The sequence below is a fragment of the Anopheles stephensi genome, chromosome 3 (assembly GCF_013141755.1).
Source record: "Anopheles stephensi strain Indian chromosome 3, UCI_ANSTEP_V1.0, whole genome shotgun sequence".
NCBI classification, from domain to species: domain Eukaryota; kingdom Metazoa; phylum Arthropoda; class Insecta; order Diptera; family Culicidae; genus Anopheles; species Anopheles stephensi.
In genome coordinates this window covers 18799067-18820991 of record NC_050203.1, presented here as the reverse complement: position 1 = coordinate 18820991, position 21925 = coordinate 18799067, and the positions used below count along the sequence as shown (strand labels likewise).

General features: G+C 42.8%; 2 protein-coding genes across 9 annotated transcripts in view; both read right to left on the bottom strand.

Moving 5' to 3' along the window:
- LOC118509863 overlaps window positions 1–16043 on the bottom strand; it is a 109805-nt gene extending 93762 nt beyond the window's left edge. For 5 of the 8 annotated variants that reach the window (XM_036051082.1, XM_036051073.1, XM_036051085.1 and 2 more), the window contains exon 1: window positions 15944–16043. The gene's annotated coding sequence lies outside the window, so the exon portion shown is untranslated. Of the gene's footprint in view, window positions 1–15052; window positions 15841–15880 lie in introns of those variants that run through there. The other 3 variants (XM_036051075.1, XM_036051074.1, XM_036051078.1) reach the window with 3 other exon arrangements.
- Window positions 16044–19171: 3128 nt separating this feature from the next.
- Window positions 19172–21481, bottom strand: LOC118509859 (esterase B1-like). The gene is made up of 3 exons (XM_036051067.1): window positions 21270–21481; window positions 20696–21199; window positions 19172–20616 (listed from the first exon to the last, which is right to left on the bottom strand). The coding sequence occupies exons 1-3, from the start codon at window positions 21354–21356 to the stop codon at window positions 19399–19401; spliced, it is 1809 nt and encodes a 602-aa protein (XP_035906960.1). The 5' UTR covers window positions 21357–21481; the 3' UTR covers window positions 19172–19398.
- Between the last annotated feature and the right edge of the window lie 444 nt (window positions 21482–21925).

The window sequence follows — 21925 nt, the reverse complement described above, 5'->3', positions numbered from 1 at the left end:
ACTGAGTGCCGGTCGGGTTATGATAAATTGAGGAAGATGCTGTTTACTTGCTTGCTTGCGCGATCGGAACAACAACAGCAAATAGTTCTAGACGGAACGGGTTTAGAATAAACAGAATCGTGGCCAAAAATATACAAAAATAAATTCGAATTATAGCAAATTTACAGCAAAGGAGCATGAATGCATCTGATTCATTAAAAAATTTAATGTATGGTCCTGTGGCAAATTGATTTTTCAATCGAATCTTCTCTTAAAACTTTTCCTCTTTTTGACTTTTTATTCTATCCTATTCTCTTTCTTCCTTTTTTAATTTTCTAATTTTTTTCTTTCTTTTTCATTTGTTTTCTCTTTGCAAAACTCATAAGTTATTTACGCCATTCTTTCCTTCTTTTCTTCTTCTGTTCCACTTTTTCGTGTTTGTTTCTTTTTCTTCTCTTATTGCTTTTTCTTTTGCATTGACCGTTCTCTTTCACTTGTCATGAGTTAAAGTTTTCTTTATTTCGAACTCCTTACTATGTTTTCTATCATTTCGTTTTTTTATAATTTTTTTTCGTCGTTTTTAATGTTTTCCTTATCTTTTTTTTTCTTGCTTCATCTTTTCTTCCACAGTTATGTTTTTTTCCAAGCCAATAGTTATGGTTTTTTTTATTTATGATGTATTAATTTTTTAATTTAATCTCAAATCCTTTCTCTATTTTTTTCTTCTGCATTTTATTTTTCCCCATTTTTTCAGTTGTCTTTTTCTTCTTCTTTTCTTTGATTCTTCCTTTGAGGTTTATGTTTTTTTTTCAGTTTTCTGATTTCATTTTTTATACCCTATGCTATTAAATTGTAATTTTAATCTCGTACACGCATTTCCTATTGCTTCTATTCTTTGACTTTCCCTATACTTCTTGTTTTTATCTTCTTTTTTATTGTTTTTCTCTCTTGTTCCTCTATCTACTTTGTTTTTTTTTTCTTTTAATATTTAATATCTTTAATATCTTTAGCTCTTTAATATTTTCTTTATAGTTTTTCCTTTCTTCTTCAATTCAATTTTCTTTAAAAATATGTTCATATGTTCTTTATTTTGATGAATTTGTTCATCCTTTTTCCTTTCTTATAAAATTGCACAAATCTCCAATGTTTTCCAAACTATAATTGATTATCATTTATTTTATCAAGTAAAGCCGTTAAGGTTTAAATTCATTCTATATGCAAGAAATGCAATACTTCGTACTGATTCTTCCTTACGATGCTATGGATGCTGTATTTCTCACGCAAACAAACAAACCAATAACACGGCCAACCCTTTTACTAGCGAGTGATCCCGACAGCATCCACCACAAGTCACTCATTCCTCATCTGGTCGCTCGCTGGCTCCATCCATCCGTCCACAGTTGCACATGATTGATGGTCAACTGTACCTCGGTTACTGTTACTCGACTGACACCAGGCACACATCTCCTGCCATCTTGACCTTCGTTTCCGCATCACAGACACGCTGCCCCATAAATCATGCCTTACCAACGATGCGATGCGAATCGTAGGATCACGATGGAAAAAAAAGCATCGTTCCGTTGTCCTGCGGCATGGAATCAAATTTTCATATTTCAATCCTTTCCCAGCAGAGCACAAGAAATGGCTTGTTCCTAGTTTTTACTGCATGCTACATGTTTTGTTCTGGGGTGGAGATACAAAGATAAAACTACTGGTCCTTGTACCGCACGCTGACCACAGCATTGTACACCCTCCAGCCAAACGAGCATTATTGTGAATGCGATGGGGAAACACAACTGTCCCGAATCGGTTGGTGAATCCTTGAAGCAAACAAACAAAACAACCTGCCAGCTCTAACCGTCCATGTCTATCATATTGTTTCTAGGAGTGGCATAATCTACTTCTTGATGCTGCTGATCAAGATGGACCGAGCGGGGTACGATAGGAAACATAAATCAACTCTTCCGAAAAGACACACGCTCACGATGATAAAGTACCCGGCGGTTGGTAAATGCATACCGAAGACTCGGGCCCGGATATGGCACTTGTATCGTTTATCTTAATCCAGTTCCGCCGAATTGCTCCGGTGATCAAGCGAGAAAACGATTGTGTCACTAATGTTGCTCGAGACAAGTGTGTCTGCAGTAAATTCGGGGTTTTCTTTTGCTATGCCGTGAGGAGTAGAATATGGATTAGATCTTGATGAGGGCATGCAAATAATGATATAAAATTATGGTTTACTGGATAGAATGCTTTGGAGAATATGCAAATTGATAATATATTATAAACAAGCGTAATATTTCTCAAAATTGTTTTAAAGTAGCGAACATATTAACAACTATGGTATATTAAGATGGAAAAATGATTTATCGAATGAACTACTGAGTGAACTTTCATATAAAAATTGTGTAGTGAATACAAGAACAAACGAATGAGCGTAGTGAAAGATATGCCAAAGTGAACATTCTCTTGTCTTCAATATTTTAACTAGAAACCACTTTACATTCCCCTAGCTCCAAATTGATAGTGCTACGATAAGTTTGCGCCAAGCAACATTCATCCACCAAGCGGAATGCCTTAACTATTAATGTACGAGCTTTATCACTGTCGAAAATGCAATTTTATCTCTCCGATCCAATCAAGGCCAAGCATCAAAAACCAATCAATGTACCGATTTACAATCCCATCAGCTCGAGCCCCAAAACCCGAACCGAACGCTGACCAAGGAAGAAAGAACTCCATTTTCCAAGGACCGCCGGGCAGTAACATTCGATTATATTTCATTTCCACGTTACCACAGGCCCGTTGCTCAACTCGTCCTGGGGTGGAGTTTTTTTTGGAGGGGGAGGGGAGGTTTCGCCTTACGCCTCGTGCCATGGAAATCGCAAAACGGATCGGCACACAAGCACACACCGAAAACAACGATCGATTGAGTCACCAGGGGGTGACGGTCACTCGAGCAGCCACGTACTGCCACCAAACCCAACCATTGTGCGTGACTAATTGATAAAAAGAAAACTAGCTTCCCTTGCCGCTTCCCACCCCCCTTCTATCCTCCTTTCCACCAAGGGGGAAGCTCACTTTGTCTAGCTTCACCGTCACCACCAAGAGTTGGCCACAGCACCGGTACGGGTAGCACGAGCAGCACCCATCCACCAAAAAACCCCCCAAAAACAGCGACGAACGATGAACTGTTGGCTTCTATTTTTCAATTTTCCAACCCCCGGTTGGAAGTAGTTCGATAGGAAAGCCTCGAAGCTTCACATTCCTACCTTACTTCTTGCTGGTTTTGTTGTTCCTTCGGGGGGGGGGGGGGGGTGGGGAGGGGGTTCTACTGTTTGAAAAGACCTTGTGCGCTTTAACCACGAAACCGATGCTCTTTTGCCTTTTGAAGCTAAATTAGAGAATGAAAACCACGATATTTGGGGACCGGTGGGGGGTTTTTCGGACACCATCAAACAACGCTCCGAACGCCACATTATGTAAGCAGGAAATGTTCTGCCACAAAAATGTCAATAGTTACGGTGTGTTGGATGGTCTCTGATGGGAGTTTCCAGAATAGTTAGAGCGGGGTTGATTTGTTCTAATTATATGCAAAATAGGTTGCCTGAAAACAAACCACATGGGAAGGTTAGAGCAGTTGCAACTGGGGTGTGATATGTTATAATAGTTTTGTTTTTTAATTAAAGAATATGGATAGCTTTGTCAATTAAAGAGGAGAGGAAGATACTTTTGAATTCATCATTATTCTTATAAAACACTCATTTAACAGGATCTTTAGCCGGAGTCAACTACAGCTCATAATCATAAGTGTTTTGGAAGACCCTAGTTGCAATTATGGAGGCGGTCCGGTGGCCAAGGCGGCACCGGCCTTCACACGTCGGTACTGGAGTTCAAATCCCATCCAGCCTGCCTTCCAGTACGCAGGGCTGGCTACTTTACTACGGGTAAAATTAAGTCACAGAATGCCAGACCTCTGGAGGTTGTAGTGCCAAGGAAGAAGAAGAAAGAAGGAGCAATTATAGAGATGTATACGTCCTAATTAATTTGCTGTGTATTTTCATTTAAACAATGTGGTCTTTTTCTAAAGCTTGCTAAAAAGCTCCTAACTTAACTTATTGGGCTAGTTCTTCCTAAGCAACTCCACCGAAACCAACCTAACACGTTAAAAGCATCACATCGCTAACACAAACCCGGCTCTAATGGTGCTATAAAAATTATCTACCAAACTACGACCTTCACAATCACATTCCCGAAACGATGGCCATCCGTTCCTTCTCGCTCCGCCACCGCCACTGCTCTCCACTGGAAAGATCTCTTCACCTTCCAAAAAACATTCGCTCGGAAAATTTAACTTCCCCCAGCGCGCTGGGAAGGATTAGCCTGGGAACGGTTATAAAAATGCTACCCACACTTACATGGGTTCGCTGTGAAATGGAAAATCAATATTCAAACCGCACAACAATTCGGTGTGCGTCTTTTTTTTTTGCCTTACGGGAATCCTCACAAGTTCGCATCGGTTCTTGCGTATTAATAATGAATATCCTTCCTGCCCACAAGTGATTTTCAAGCCGTTTATAGTATACTGTGTCGTTTAAAATGGACTCCGGAGTGGTTCTCTCTCTCTCTCTCTCTCGAAAGAACTGTGAGTAAGCGAGAGAAGCTGGAAAGGTAGGTTTGTCCATTTATACAAACCGCTCTGGGTTCGAGGGTTGAGGCATTACCGGAAATTGATTTGTCTGTTGTTGTGTCTGCTTTGCTCGGTCTGTAGACGACGTATGATAGGTTTGCAACCTTCGGAATGCTTCGAAGCACAAAGGGCGGTACGGATTGTTGTCAAATTGGCCGGAACTAAGAAGCTGTAGAGTTGTTCCGCAATCAAGTTATATCTGTATTAGGTAGTAATGCCCTTGAACCTTCTAAATAGTAATACCTCTGGATGGCTTTTACTTCACTCCACAGCTAAAATTAGCACTCAGTTTTGATTTATATTAATCAAACCAATAACTCGCATATGTAAACATCCAATCAACTTTCACTGCCAACAGCCACCCGCTAAACATCCTGCCGCAATCGTGACAAATTGCAAATCTGCTTCATCTTTTCATCTGCCTCGTTCTGCACCCGTGATCTGCACCATGAAGCAAAAGGACACGCTACATAAAAATTCATAATTTCTCTTCCCACCAACCGCTCCAACGCTTTTCCCATTTCTACCGTCCAACTCGGCGAGCTAAATTCGCTGTCAACAAAAGACCGAAAAATCGTACGATGGATGTGATTATGGGCCGACGAGACAGCGAAGCGGTCTGAAAGCGAATGCGAAAAATGAAGGAAAAATGCGAAGCAGAAAAGCTTCATCGCAACGGAGGAAAATCACAATTTACTACAATCACAATACACATTGTGCCCGGGACCCGGTACTTCGAACTCGGTGACTTGTTGGAAGAGATTGTGATGTGTTCGTGAGGAAAAGAACCCATCATGCATGCCTTTCTGGGCAAAGAGTCTGCAAAGGTACAAGGTTAAGGGTATTCATGGTTGCCTGCCAAAGCTCTTGAACCGGAGGACCAGTTTTCACGAGAGCGTTCGACGCGTTTGCGTTGTTTTAATATTTGCGATGAATTTTTGATGTCTCATCATTTCTCTGAAACACTCCACACACACACACGCACGCATGCACCCCAGTACGGTCCCAAACGATACCTTTGGCGTGGTCGGTGATGTGACTCAGAAAGTATCGGTGCCGATCGATTCCAATTCTTCGCCATACGTTCTCATCGGACCTCGAAAGTGCTTGATTGGCTTATGGTCGGTAGGTGTTCGTTCGGGTTTTTGCGGAATATTTTGGCCAAACATCTTCTTAATGAACCTTGGCTTCTCGAGCTCGGTTACATTCGCTAGGGATGGAAGAGCAAAGTGATTGTTCCAATCCTTATTCGCATTTTTGGAAGCAAACATAACACACATTCCGGAGTGAACCATAAGTCAATCCGTCCCTGAATATCTAATCCATGTTAAGTTGGGCAGAAGATGTATCTTGCTTGTGTGGCAATCTATTGAAACAGTAGCATCTGCCAATCATCATCTTAGAGCAGCTTGATGATCACGGCATGGCAATAGTGTTGATGAGGAGACGACCGTTCTCGTCCGGAAAGATGTCAAACAAGCACCGTCATCGGGACGGCTGTGAAGCGTGTGAGAAGACGCTGATTCATGCATCAAGCCCTTCTAGAGACTTCACAGCAGTAAAATATATGCGTACGTCCCATATCAAAGTCATGATTGATAGGACACACGCACACACATACAGTGAAAGTCATCAATGTCATCGATAATCCTTTCCCAAACCGGTCCTCCAAAATCACTCGCCAACCGAACGAGCTCCCGTTAACTCACTACATTCGGGTTTGGAGTTTGGTTTTAAGGCTTGGATCTCAACCAGTGGTTACGCTACAGTAGAAGCAGTAAAACTTTTCGGAAGCTGTCGTTAAATTAAACGATTTATGATCTTTAACCTTCCGCACTGGAGGGAAGTGATTTTTGGGGGTCCTGGGAAGTTAACCTCAATCAGCACAGAGTCGGGGCTTGGTGATAAAATGTATCTAGCAGTTTAGTTTAAATCAGGTCCGGCAGGGAGTTATAACATCATCATAACCGGAACAAGGTTGCCTGTTAGGTGGTAAAAGGATGATTTGATTTATAGTTAGGTTTAGTGGTTGCTGCTGGCTAAATAACTGTTTGTGTTTCAGTCGTAATTTAGCACACACACAATGAGAGGCAGTCAAACCTAAAGAGCATCGCCCCAGCTTTATGTGCTGCAATTAATTTAATTTCTCGATCTCGAAGAATATTCTTATCTCCCACTCGGTAGAATAAATTTAAACTTTCTGCTCCACACCACATTATCTGTCACGTGCACAAAGCAAACGGAACATAAAGTGAAACATTCTTGATGAAAGCTGTCCCGCTACCTGTCGTAAAACGGGCCGCCGTGACATTAGAGTCATCTTAAGTTTTCCGGTAAGATAACGGCGCGTTTACTACTTTCCGTTGGAAAAAAGAGGGGGGTTGGGAGTGGGGTCACATGAAAACGACCCTTTTGCAACAGCTTTACGGTCGACAGGATAGCTACACTTTCACATTATGAGTAGAGGTACTAGTTGCAGACGCTACTGTACGGAACACTCGCACAGCGCTAGCACATTAAACTTCATGCCGGGTTATGGATTTAATGGGTGCTCTTACTATCGTTGCTCTTCATAAATTTGCAGCTGACAGTTTCGTGCAGCGCTCGGTGCGCTTACACGCTCCCAGGTTGTCTCATTCATCTTGTAAATCCTCGTGTGCTTGTTCGTGAGCGGGAGAAGATTCAAAGTTCATTTTGATACAGTGTCTTAAGTGTAATCCAGTCTTATTTTTCACCAGGGCTAAAGGCATTTTTAGAACTACTCATTTCTTTAGCTTAATATTCACAATAGTACTTCATTTCTAGTTTAAAAAGCTTAATTCAATATAAAGCTCCATTCTACTTACTACAAACTACTGGGCGTCTCCATCGCAACATAATGGAGCCGCCTGGTGTTTATCGCTCCGACTACATTTGAAACTAAATTTTAAAGCTCCAGTTTCCAATGCTGCACTCTCGCCTTGACCTTCACACCAGTGGATAATGCAAGGGAAAGGGATTCATCGTTTCCTTTCCGCATTCTCACTCCGCACACACCGACAGCACGCAGAAGCAAACACCGAAATGCATTATGCAGTATCAAATTCATAACCCATTAGTGCCCCCCCAAAACTCACACTCCGTTTAGCTACCAACGCATCACAATGGAGTGTGCATTTATTGCGCCAAGTGTCCGCCAACACTGCCGTCCAGTGCTACACTGAGCGTCCAACACCACACGTCGAACCATCTCGACGACGTTCATCCGTCCGTTGGCATCTGCACTTACACAACGGAGCATCCGAGAGTCCGCACCGGAACAACGGCAGAAAGCGACTGGCCTTTGGCCGGCAACCAAAACAAAAAACTCACGGGAAACTTTCCACTCAATTAGAGCATCCAATAAAACTTATCATCATCGCTATGATACGCTCATCTTGCTCGGTGTGTAGGCATCCTTAAATGTTGCTTTCCGACCGTCAAGCTGCCCTCTAATCGTTGGCAGAAGCAGAAACTTTTCCCTCTCCGAGCAGCATTTTAAAAAGCCTCCTCTGTTTTCCACTCTATTTCTTTTATTTTCCTTCCGTTTGTTCATTTCTTCGTTGTATTTCGTTCAAGCTGAACGGTTGTGTAGAAAGTTGTTTGGTTTTCTTAGTACTTCCTGCGCCATTTCTCCCAAACGGTCGGTTCCACCATGATAAGCGGCATCTCTTTTGCTTCTTATGCCAACACCAAAAATGCCACACTCTTTGCGCCTCTGCAGTCGGAACACATCGGAAGCGAATCGAAACACGGTTTAGTGGCACAATTTAGCGCTCCAATAAATTCTCACAACTGTTCGCGTTCCCACTGTTTCGGGATTCGATCCCGCACGTGGATAACGGCGATGTGCAAGCAATCGTGACTGGGTGTGTGTATCTGTGTGCCTGTTTATGTGGGAAAAAGAAAAAGAAACATCACACCCCACAACATCCCAAAAGCAAACCGTTCCGAGGCAGATCGTTCGATACAGCCATCGGAAGAAATCCTCCTCAATTTCGATGGGAGCATATTTTGTTCAGTGAAAAATCTGTCCCAAAATCTCATACCCTTGTTGTGTGCATCGTACTGTCGTAGCCAGTCTTTTGGGCCACTTAGCCCTGGGAGTGATCGAAACGCATCAGCACGATGACGATGTTGCGCAGTTTGCCTCGTTCAAACCCTCTAAATGCACCGGCCAGCACGTTGAGTAAATCCATCCCGAGCGTACCCCGATGATTCGATTCACATCGTGCCATCGGTTTGTGTAAATACTGTCTGTTCCTCTACTTCCTGCCCTGTATTCCTCCCAAGCGAAAAGGGAATCAACCATCAGGGATGAAGTTGCAAAAGTGGGTTAAATGTAAAATTTATTCTATTGACAGCAGGCACAAACTACTTAATGGCACTGTTATGTTGTCGAACGATTGGTACCGCTTGCTTGCACTGCTCTTCTCTCCGACATCTCGTTACACCGTTTCCATTTATCGGTGCCGTCTTCCTCCGGCTGCCCTTTCATCACTGCTCTGCGTGACAGTGGGTAGTTGGAAATTGTATCACGACCCAGATGCAGAACAGTATTTTCTCGTCTCGCTGGGGAAGATTTAATGTGCAGGAATCAACGGTTAAGCGCAAAACAAAAGCGTAAGAATCGATTTACCTTAAAATGCAAAGTGATCAAACAAGCACAATTACATTAACGAATACAAATTAGGAAAATTTAACAGAATCACATTTTTCATTTAAATTTTATTGATTTAGCATTGCGATTTCAAGAAGTGGTCGCTATTTTTGCAACAAACCCCACTTTATTTCAACAAATTCATATGATAATGCAATTTAATGCAATATATTAGTTATTCAACAAATCAAATGAGCGACTGGGCGTCTCCATCATCAAAATAGCAATGTAGTGAGTTTGTATTTGCTCAAATAAAAATATTTATTTACGTTAAATTTAAGACTATTTAGATGAAAGTTTAACTTATTTTTTCTTGCATTTGAAAACTTTATTTCTATACTCTATAAATAAATACTGTATAAATTATTTCAATATTTTTTTAGCGCGGCATCGGCACCAACCTTCAATAAGTTTTTTGTCAATTCCATCTCTAAAACAATTCTTTATACTCAAACAAAAACATATTGTTTCGTTGTCTGTAGCGCAAACTCACGTTACACTATTCTCGCTGCACACTGTGTATATGCATTCCCGTACGCTTCGACACAATACAACACAACACAGTGGAATAGATTTATTTCGGGCTGCATCTAACATCAACCCCGAAATGTGCACCATCCGTTGCCATTAGCCCCGTCACCCATCGCCCATCGTGATGAAATCAGACAAACGACCCGATTTTGCCTCTCGATCGTTATGAAAAGCATCATTTAACCACCACTCTACACTTTGATTCATTTGCTTCCCCGCACCCCACCTCCGATCCCTTCCCGCGTGCGTAAAACGCTTCATCAGCAGAATTCAACCGAACCGGGATTACATGCTAACGGTAGTGGAGACACCGGGCCACGGTAGCAAACAATCGCCCGCACCCGGGAACGGTAAATGTGCGAAAATACATTTTTATTACCATAATAAAATTGAACTGACGGTGCAACAACTGACGGTGGCCTGTTACCGTTCTGCTGGCGGATCGTTTCACTCCTTTCGTCCGGGTATTACATGTGTGGTGGTGGTGGGCCTGGAAATCTGAAGGATCAAACTGTCCGATGGTTTAATATGTTTTCCCCATCCAACACAAACGCAGCCCAAGTACCTCGTATGGGTTGGGTGCGTCGAAATCAAAGGGGAAAAAACGGGGCAGAAACACTAAAACGCCATCGAATCGGGAAGAATCCCCTGGTCCCTGCGCTCGGCCGAGTGCAAGCACCGAGTGGAGGATTATCTTGTTTTTGTATCAAGTTCGTCAGTTCCACCGTGCGCACGATAAAGATGATGGCGGCGATGATCACGATGATGATGATGATGATGATGGAAGGCTCACCGTACGAGTAAATATAGCATCGTGCGCGAACGGCAAACATGTAACAACCTTATGCAGAGAGTTTTGATGTGTTGCTGCTACTAGTACAGCTGCGATACCGAAAGCGCTTCATACCGATCCAATCTTTCCACTGTTTTCCACCGTTAGCACTCGTACATCATACAAACAAGCACATCCAATGCTGCTGGCTGTACACACTCAAAAAAAAATCATGACGAAACCGGCGCGTTTGCCGGCACAAATTCCCCAAGATCAAAAAAATCCATAAAGACCACCCGGTCCACTGCTGGGACCAGTGCTGTCGAAAATGGCTAAAGATTACACTTTCTCTTTTCTCACGTACGCCTCGGGACCGAAAAACCCCCAAGATCGGAAGATCAAGTGGAAGCGTCCGAAAGCGTTAGGCCATTGCATGATTACAAGTTTATTGTGTTTGAAATGGAATCCAATTCTGTTTACGAGTTTATGGGTGGCTGAGACTGGTCGCTGGACTGCGTTCGAGATCAAGTTTGCAGCCCGATGCCAGCTCGTGGTCAGCTGGGGTCAACATTGAACCCGGAAATGTGCCACGGTCAAATGGTTCAACTTTGACAAATTGTTAACCGGCGAAGTGGTCGACCGACCTGGACCTGTTCCAACAGACAGACCAGACTAAGCGATACGCTAATGGATAAAGTTCTTTTGCCCAGCGGCTTTTGTTGTTGTGAAGTGAGAATTACTGGTGTCGGCACAAAATTAAAAACAAAATTCACGGACAGACTTTTAAAATTAATCAAAATTTTTAACTCAGAAACAACAGACCGACTATCTGCTTCGTTTTTGTCACTAAAAAATCAGTTAAAGATTTCCTATTCCTTGAGCAGAGTAGATGTTTTATGTGATAATTTTACAACACAAACATCACAAGTCATGCACATTTTAATGCACTATTTCCTTCTCTTACTTGCCATTGGCTTTCCAAACTCAATCCACTTTTTAATTGCACCGCACAACTCCCCCGGAATCGAAGGCTTAAAATGCGTTTTAATTTTAATTTCACTACGCGTCCGCTTTCTTCAAGTGTTGCAATAATGGGCGCAATCTTGATTTTATGATTCATTTAGAGGTAAGGAGGGTACCTCGCTCTGAGCGCCGACCAGCCCCAACCATCCATCCAACCGACAAACCGACCCAGTCCCATGCTACGCTGTTAATATCTTAATGATTGCATCCAGTCACCGCACAAAACTGCCGACTGGCTGCATGCGTGTGTGTTATTAATAGCGCACCAACCGTACGCATACAAAACGATCGCGACTTGGATCCACGATGGGTCGTGCAGGTGTGACTGTGTGCCACAGACCAAAGTGCAGACAGGCACCAACAGGGAAAGGCGAACATTTTTTTTGTAAAATAAAGCAAATAGTCGTCGTCGTCGTTGGTTGGGCGATTGAATTTCTTCGATCTAGAACCGATTACAGGTCGTTCCCGTGGGAACAACGGCAAAGGGCAAGGTGAAAAAAAGGAACGAAAGGAACCCACGGTAACGAAAACGATCATGTTACGGTGTGCTGTAGCCGGAAGGGAAAATGTGGAACGGATTTAACGAGTGTACAACATACCCGAACGACCGGTACGGCCGTGACCGTTCTTTTGCCTGTAAGCGTTTTATTTACAATACATCTGATTATCAATTTTTACTCTCCATGATGCTGCTGCTGGTGCCGAGCAGCTGAAAGTAGCTAGCAGTGATATCTTCTTTTGATCGGCTTCAAGTCACAAAGCGTATAATCTCTTTCCTCATTTGTTTCGGTGAGGTAAGCGAAGACGCTCATGACATGTTTCCGGAACATGGCGAACGGATTACGCTTCTTCATTGGAATACGGTTTAATTATTTCGTCTTAAGTAAATGATACTTAGCGCGTACCTCTTAATTATGGTAGAAATCTGCTATAATGGCAGGTTTTAGTCGGAAAGGCAAGGGATGAGGATTTTTCCACGGGTGGGATGGTTTAGCAAGATTTCTATTTTATGCCAGCTTTACTCTTCTGTAAGGGTTTGGTAGTAAAGTACTCTTGTGGACCGACTTTTGTGACTTTGTTAAGCAGTGTTAACACCCAAAAAGGAACATATTTGTTGGAACATATGTGTCTTTAATCAGCTTCTAATTTAATGTTTCAATGTGTTAATGAAATCGTCTAGTTTAGTTAAATTATGAATCATTGAACACAAGAGTTTAGTTTTAATATTACGAAAGATTTTCTCTGAAGAAACTTAAATAAAGAAGCTAAGAAAAAATAGTAAAATGAAGAATTTACTATTTTTTGAAGATTTTAGAGAAATTTAATAATGAATAATGTGATGTAAGAAAACCATTTAAAACAGCTGAATTGATCAAAAAAATTACTATAATAAAAAATATTAAATATAAATTATATGATAAATAATAAAAGAATAATAAATAAATTAAAAATTATATGCAAAATTAATTTTAAAAAATACAACAATACAATAATAATATAACTCAAGCAAAAGGTTTTAATTTCTCGATGTAAAAAAATCATTACAGAATAACTTTTTATTTCATTTAGGAACGGATAAAAAAAAAGTGTATAAAATATCTGGAAAAGGACAATCATTAAAACAGGTTTATATCTAACATTATATGGAAAGAGATTAAAAAAAAATAAACCATTAGGTCACATATGTGTCGAGCGACTGATAAGCACTTGTTCATCAGAATAATATTTTCCTGATTAACTATACTGATAACACATTAACATAAAGAAATGTGCTTTAAACGGGCTACAGAAAATGTTAAATATTTTGATGCACTTAATGGTGGCCCTCACAAACGCTGCGTTTAAAATTAAAGAAAACCCCGATACAGAAATCAACATCCAACCGTTCCAAACGTTTCAATTTCAACCCATTCACTGTTACTGTGTTACTGTACAAATATTATTTTCTTTTCCATCAAATGTCCATCTCTCGTGCTCCGATTTTCTCGGATCAAGCACCCCATCTTCAAGAGAAAAAAACCGGTAAACCTTTTTATGAAAAGTTTCGCTATATATTGGTGCACAAAAGACTTGGCCGGCTACCGCTGGTAATCCCAATCGTAGCCGTAGCTTTTGCGGACATTTGTTGGCTTTATTAAAGAATGTCCTTTCTTCCGTTACAATGCGGACGGAAACAGTGAAACCGGTGCTAGCGAAACCATTGTCCCCGTGTTGCACGTGCAACCGACAGACCGGGGTAGGACCAGCCATTGTTGTTTCCGGTTCCGTTGTGAGCCGTTGGCGTCAAGCGGATGGGGAGAGTGAACAGTGAGGCTGTTGTACGAGAAGAGAAGGAAAAGCGGAAAAGCCACATTGAAAGCATCCCTTTCAGCGGGGAACAATTCTACGGGCCAAAACGCTGCACTGCGAGTCAAACACCACCAGTTGTAATTAATTAACACTACATACACTTTATTAGCTTTGGAGCTTGTGCAGCAGCAGTGCATCGTTGCGGGAGGTCATTACAACTAGTTGGCAAGTAGCTAATAGCAAAGAAAGTGCAATAAGCTCTAGTGAGAATGCAGAAGCAGAAGCCATCTTATCTCATCGGATCCTTCACGGTAAGCTCGCTGAACTATATTGTCTCGTCAGAATCGTTCTCTGACAACTTCACTGTTACGACTTTCCTTTATTCTATTTACATTATTCCCGGGTTCAGCTACGGGAGACATGATTTTCTTTCTCCTCGAAGAACTCAAGAAGATATATACAACGAAATGGAAAAGCAGGAAATCAATCTTCTACACTCACACTCCTGCAAGACTTCCTGCAGCCTTCCAACAGTCTGTATCCTTCCACATGGTCAATCCCAATGCGGTCGAAGCTAAATTTAATGGCCACAAAACCCTTTTTTTCGCCCTTCCGATCGATTGTTTGGCGATACAGTTTAATTAAAAATGGCTTCACCGTCCATCCTTACGGCGAACGATCGATCCATTCTTTTGTGTTCCCCACTGTGTGTCCCGTATTGGTATGAATTTTCATCATATCCCGTGATCGGCAGGTGTCATCCTGCTTTCGAGGGTACTCAGGTACCTGAAACGCCGTCCTACCACTAATGAAGGTATTTTTGGGGGTGACCATTTTTTCTATCACTTTTTTTCTATCTTTGTTATCATCACTTTTTTCTCCCTTTCACTGCTTTTGGTTAAGGGTGCAATCGATAAGTCTTATCGGATGGTTAAGACTTATCGATTGCACCCTGCTAGTAGTAGTTGTTCGAGTGGTTATAAACACGATAGAGTGAAAAAAAGAAAAAGTAAAAACGAGCGGGAAATGAGGCTACCAATAATAAATAACAATGGCCATCAATATAAGGACGGTGGCAAACAACACTTACACACTGCGGATTCCGACTCGCTCGGCACTACCGACTGGATGTCAATATTTCTTCCCGTATTGCGAGCTATTGGAAGGGACCGTCAAAGGGTTGGGATGGGATGGGAAGGTGTTACTGGAGGAAAAGTACTGTTTTTAATTAATTGACTCCTGCACGGTAGTGGGCATCGGCGAAGATTCTTCACTTTGTTGCTCCGGCTCCGGCCAAGCAATTGATCTTCCACCGGACCTAGAAGCTTCTCGCCCGGCTGCTTCCCTGTAGCACCGGTCCAGCTCACCGTACTGAAGAGGATAGTGGTGATAAGTTTGCCACACTTCCTGTCCACACTATACACCACACATGAAGCTTCTCGATACAGGCGAAAACCCCGACCGAGCAGCATACGGCTTCCTGTAGCTCCAAACGGTTGCTTCGTATGTTTTCATTTTCACTTGCAGGCACAACACTGACACACACGTACGGCACAGTTTCACTCTCAACAAGTACTGGCTGTACTCAGACGTACCACACACACACGCACAGGCACACGCACACAATCACTTCAAACAAGCCCTTCCCGACCAGCTTTATACTATTTGCATACGATTCGCTTCATGCACGGAACGCTTTCCTCCAGCGCTAAACCACATTCGGAAAACGCCTGTTGAAGCCTTTCGGTGCGTGCGAACCATTGCATTCATTCCGTACGCCAGAGTATAAAGGATCCTGGTCGTGGAACTTTTTTGTTTTATTTTTATTGAACCTGACACTGGGTCCCGCTGGTGATAAGGTCTCTCCCTCCCTCCCTCTCTCTCTCTCTCTCTCTCTCTCTCTCTCTCTCTTTCTCACCCGACGACTCCCTCAATATCGACAATATTGACCACGCGATGGGGGCCAAAGCAATATACACACCACTGCACGAACGCGCCGAAGTTCATGCGCACAGATGAAGCAAAGGGACGACAGACACCACCGGGCTTCAGATAGGAAGCGCGACCAAACCTGAACTGAACTGTTCGATGCTACGAAAAGTGTGTTTTATCCGTCGCGCGAGCAAACCGAACGCAAACCGATACGACGAGCGAACGCACGAACGAATGAACGATCGAACCGAATGTGGACGGATGGTGGGATTAGGGAGGGTAACAGGGGGGGGGGGGAGCATCGCGGGGAGGATGGAGCGTTAAAGCCTACATAAAAACAACATTAAACTGTGCTGCAGTGAGCAGTGAGAGCCACTCGTTTCTCACTCGAGCCGGGGTATGAATTTAGCACTCAAGTATGCTGTTCGCTGTTCGGCTTAACGCAGCAAGGGAATATAGGTTTAGTGCTAGCAAAAATTATTTTACGTTTTACTTTAAGGGTTTTTACAGTTACGCAGGACAAATAGTGAAAAAGTTTCTGAAGGCTATTCTTTCCTTTATGCAAGTTTTATTTCTAACTTTTTTTCAGTTAGCTATTTTTTATGCAAAAAGAAGCTGGTATAAAAAGAAGTGTGGAACAAAAATCTAACGATAAATAATCTTGAGAAAACAAACAAAATATCAGTATTTTGAGTCATTTCGAGTAATTTAGTTATTTGGAAATTTTTAGATATATTTAGGAAGGAATTTAGAAATTTGCCAGATTCCTTAATTTTATAGGGAAAAGTTTTTCCTTTTATAGAGCATTATTCGACAATTTCCTTGTTTTGTGCAATGTTCTTACTCTCTGGGTGGTTATTATTCAAAATGTTTAGTACCTTTCAAATTGTATCCTGAAACTGTGATGGAGACGCCTGGTCTTTCTTATAAATTATCCCAATATTTGCTATGCCTCCTAAGTTGCTTACTATGCCACCTATTACCTATCGAACTGAATTGTTAAGGCATTATTTTATATTTTTTCTGCTATATTGAATTAATTTTCAACATTTATTTTATATTTTCGAAAAGTAGTTTATTTCAATGGCAATTAAAAGCAATCGGAACAAGAGGAACAATGAAGAGTCATAAATTATACTTAGCCCAACCGGTGACCTGATCTTATGATGGAGGTGCCTCATCTTTTATAAATTCCATCGCAGTATTTAATTATACACACTCTATTTTGTATTTTTTATCATAATAATTATCATCATTTTTTGTATGCGTAATAAAGCTTTCAAAAAGTCTCAGTTTTCCACAGTAAATACCTTAAAATTACTAACATCGGATAAAACACACCAGCAATTCTGCCACCACGCTCACGCTCACTTCTCACACACCTGTATCTCACACGCTCGCAAACTCATGCCATGAGAACATCCAACAGCTGTCTGAAACGGCACAACGGCTCTCTCCGAGCTTTTGATTATTTTATTAAATATTTATCATTTCGCAACACTCGGCCCCTATTTGCATCGCTCCTGGCTGCTCGCACAAATGCTCTCTGTCTCTCGTGAAATGCAAAAGTGAACCGGTCCGGGCTGTTCATTTTACCGATTCACCGAAGCTCCGAGCAGCTTTCTTTGCGTGTTTAGGTGGCAAACGGAGGGGTTGTTAGCGGTTTGTTTGGTTTTTTTTTTTTTGGTTTGTTGTCGAATTTGAGTCCATTTGTCATACTTTTATGACACACAAACAGGCAAGGGACGCACACGCGGTCGTGTATTTGCTCGCATGTAAATATTACACACTTTCACCGGCACAAGGGTAAGCTGCCCGGGGCAGCAGTACGAAACGCGCACGACGTTAGGATAAATTATAGACCAACTAATTGACCGTAGCGAGCGAGACAGATGCTTTACCGAAATCACCTCTTTTCCCGGCTCAATTCGGTGTTCAAATCAGCTTAACCGAAATAAGCAAAAAAACCAGCCACAGCTACACAGCCCACCACTGCCCATAACTTCACCTCATCAAGCGTAACAGATTTGCTTTAAGATGATTCGCAAAACAACGCATCACTCGCTCGCTCGCCGCATCGCTCCAGTGTGTCTTATGAGCTGTCTGAAATCATTCAAGCAGCAAAGCAAATCAATTATTCGTCGAAAGTTTGTGCATTATTGAGCACCGGACACGGACACCGGTTCGGAACGGCCATACTATTGCTCGCTCTCGGATGAATGAATGAATGCGTAATAAGATCCGTTGCGGAAGAGGCCAGAACAGCTTCACCAATTACAGCGCGTGGAGTTATGGATGGATGGAAAATATTTTGACGAGAACTTCAACCCACTGAACTTGTTAATGTGCTGCCCATGGATGAGGAAGATTAGGCATTTTTTAAGCTTTACTTAGTGTCTGCTTTATAAGCACAAACAACTATTGCTTTTAAGTTAGTAATTTGAAACTTTTTCCATTTCTCGTTGGTGAGACTGGCATTACATCGCGCAGCCATGTTGCCTATTTTACTAGCTTACAAGCTACTGCAGTTCTTCGAACGTTCATTAGCTTTATTGCGATGGTAACAGTAGCAGCAGCAGCAGCAGCAGCGTAGCATCTTACCATCCAACACCTGACACTGACATTTTAATTATTTACCATCGCTCTCTGGTCTGCTCCAGTTCTCGTCATACTAAAAGCTTCGCCTCTTTAAGGTTTGCTTGTAATTTTATAGTTGAAAGTAACATTGAAATAAATTGCTTCATACTAATATCCTAGCTTTAAACTTGCGACAATAAATCACGGTTCATATTTTAAGGAAAAAATTAACTGCTTTTATATTAACTTGTTGTTAGTGAGCTTCGATAGCTACAGTGGCGGACAATAGAATAAGATAGAATAATTTTTTAAATTTGTGAAAAACCGTAAAAATTAAAAGGATTTTACAAAAGTGGAAGTGTAGTAGGAGTTTTGTAACAAACTATCCTATCATTATTGAATCAAGTAGAATATCAATTCTAGCCTAAATGTATCAGACTTACTTATTTAATGTTATAACAAAAAAGTATTGTTTTTATGTAAAATTTCTCTTAAATTTATTAACCTTTAATCTATTATTAACCATTGAATTGGTCATTTTTTTATTCATTAGAAACGGCTTGCTACTTCTGATAATGCTTCTTTCAAATGTGTGGCATGATTAGTAGAAGTATAGAAAATATTAATTTAAATATCGTATTAATGTAAAAGTGGTCTTATTCAATTGTTCGTCACTGTAAACCAACATTTAAAAAATATATTTTTGAAATTTTGGTGTTTTTATATTTTTATACATTATTTCATCAACATATAAACATGTTATAAACGGCCTCTTATTCTTAAGTATTCAACTGTTGAATATTAAATTGCAGCAAGCATCAAAAGCAAGCATTAATTACAAATTCATCACACTTCCATATCAGCATCACAACCGTGGACAGTATCCCACACTCGACCAGTAGCATACCTAAACCAAACATTAACCACTCAACTGCTGCGTTTTTTGCTTCTCTCGGGTCCCGAGTCAATGCGCGGTATGACAAAGTTATCGATCGTACCGTTGCACCGTTCGGTCACCTCCAGAAACTTGCTCATACGCGCCAACTCCGGCAAGGTGGTCATGCTTAGCTCCTTCCCTATCGAAAGCACCGTATAGTTCGTAGGCTCGCCGTTCTTACCCGGCACCGCTCGCATCGGTTCCCAACGGCATGGCATGCTGGCCTGATCGGACGGCGGTGTTGGGTCCGAATGTTTCGCAAAGTTAGTCCACATGCGTACCATTAGCTGCCGCATACGATAAGCCGCATCCGAGGGAGGGATCTCCGTGCGCAGCAACGGAGAACTAAACAGGTAGTACACTTCATCGATATGACAAGCTCCCGGTAGATGTTGAAACTTGAGCAACTCCTTGCCCTTGTTCAGTGAGCCTTCGTACGTGAAGCGGTACGAGTACAGTGGAGTGTTCGCCTGATGTTCACTCCACAGCTTACAGAGCACATAGTACCCCACGACGAACCGATCCGTTAGCAGATCCACAAGCTGGTTCAGATTCCCCCGCCCTATAGCCATCTCACCGAAGTAATGCTTCTTCACCTCCGCTCCAAGTGCCCGTGCCGCCGGACTGAAGTAATCCACATCGAACGATCGGCAGATAAACTTCTCCGGCCGGCTGTTGTACACCGACAAGTTCTTGATCATATCCACCAGCTCCAGCATGCCCTCCTTATCATTATACCCACACAGTACCGGCACCGTCATTCGACCGTCCTCACGCAAATATTCCATCGGTGTCTTGCGCAGCACCGCATCAGCCGACTCCTCACGCTCAATGACGGCCGTAAAGGGAAACTGAAAGATCGGTTCATACTCTCGCTCGCGATCGGACAGCACCAGAAACTGTGCCTCGTACAGACGCCTGGCCGGAACGTCCCGCAGCGTACCGAGCACCCCCTCATCCGACGTGCCCTCGTAGCCGAACACGCGCGCCAACGAGCGGGCCCGCTCTTCCGGCTCCGTTTGGTAGATTAAATCCGCAAATATCGTCGCACTTTGGGCGATGGCTTTGTGGAAGTAGGGGCGCGATCGTTCGGAAAAGCAATGCATCAGTACGTTACTGCCACCGGAGCTGGCGCCGAAGATGGTAACGTTGGCTGCGTCACCGCCGAACGTTTGTGCGTTCTGTTGGATCCACTGGAGTGCCAACCGCTGCAAGCGGAATAACATGGGTGGATTAGAATCCCCAACCAAAGACTCATCGGAGCTGCAGGTCTTCCTCATATCTTACCTGATCCTTTAAGCCAGCATTTCCTTCAATTCCTGCCTGCGGGAGACATAGAAACCCTAGCACACCGAGCCGATAGTTCACCGTCACCACAACGACACCCTCCTGGACGAGATAGTCCGGCAGGTACATGCCACTATCACCATTGCCACCGGTCATTCCCCCACCGTGAAAGAACACCATCACCGGCAGTAACTGGCATTCCGTCGCTTTGACCACCCTGCCAAGGGCCGGTGTGTACACGTTCAGAAACAGTCCATCCTCCGAACCGGTGATCTCACGCGTGATCACATCACGCCCCAAGCAGCTACTTCGCTCGCGGCTACAGTCCAGATACGACACTGCGTACTTCTCAATCGGAACTGGAGCGGCAAAGCGTAGCTTGCCTACCGGTGGCTTCGCGTACGGAATACCTTTGAAGCAGTAGTACGGCTTTCCGTTCGGTAGCCGATCCTTGGTGCCGTATATGGAGCCTTGAGCCACCTTTACCATAATCCTCGCAGATGGCTGTAACGAACGGAGTGTATCCATTATATCAAGTGTTTGATAACACTCACACACACACGCAAACCCTTACATCGTATTCTTGAGCACTCGGACCTCGGCCTAACCCAGCATCGGACGCTGCCGAGTACGACGTCTTGCGCACATTTCGCATCACCATGGTTTCGAATCGCTAAGCAACACTCTAAGCAACACACGCGCGTCGCACGTTTAACTAATGACGCTCCCGTGCCGGGTGAATCGTTTTATAAAAAAGCTAATGCCACTGTCCAAAAAAAAAAAACCCGCGTGCAGACATTAGCACAGCCCGGTGGCGATTAGTTTGCGATGCAACTGCATACATCATTAGCATACGATTATTGTGGCCCCCACCCCGAAGGGGGCTGGTTTAGCTTCGGTCTGTGGCGCATCACCAACAAGAACAACAGTAGTCACCAATGTCAGCCACCCCGTACGGTGTGCGATTACGAAGGCGATTTTGCAAGTGCCATTCCCGATGACTAAATCGATTGGTTAAGTTAACCCGCTTTTAAACGCACGATGACGCAGTGGTCCGCACGTTGCATGAATCGATTTAATGCCCCTTCGGGCGAGTATCAGATGTCGCTAGCTCCCCGTAAAGAAACCAAAAACAATATCATCAGACACCCTTATCGGGTCCATTTGTTTTTTTTTCTTCTTCTTTTTTCGTTGCTGCCACCTGCAATGTCTGCCGTTTCGGATACCGTT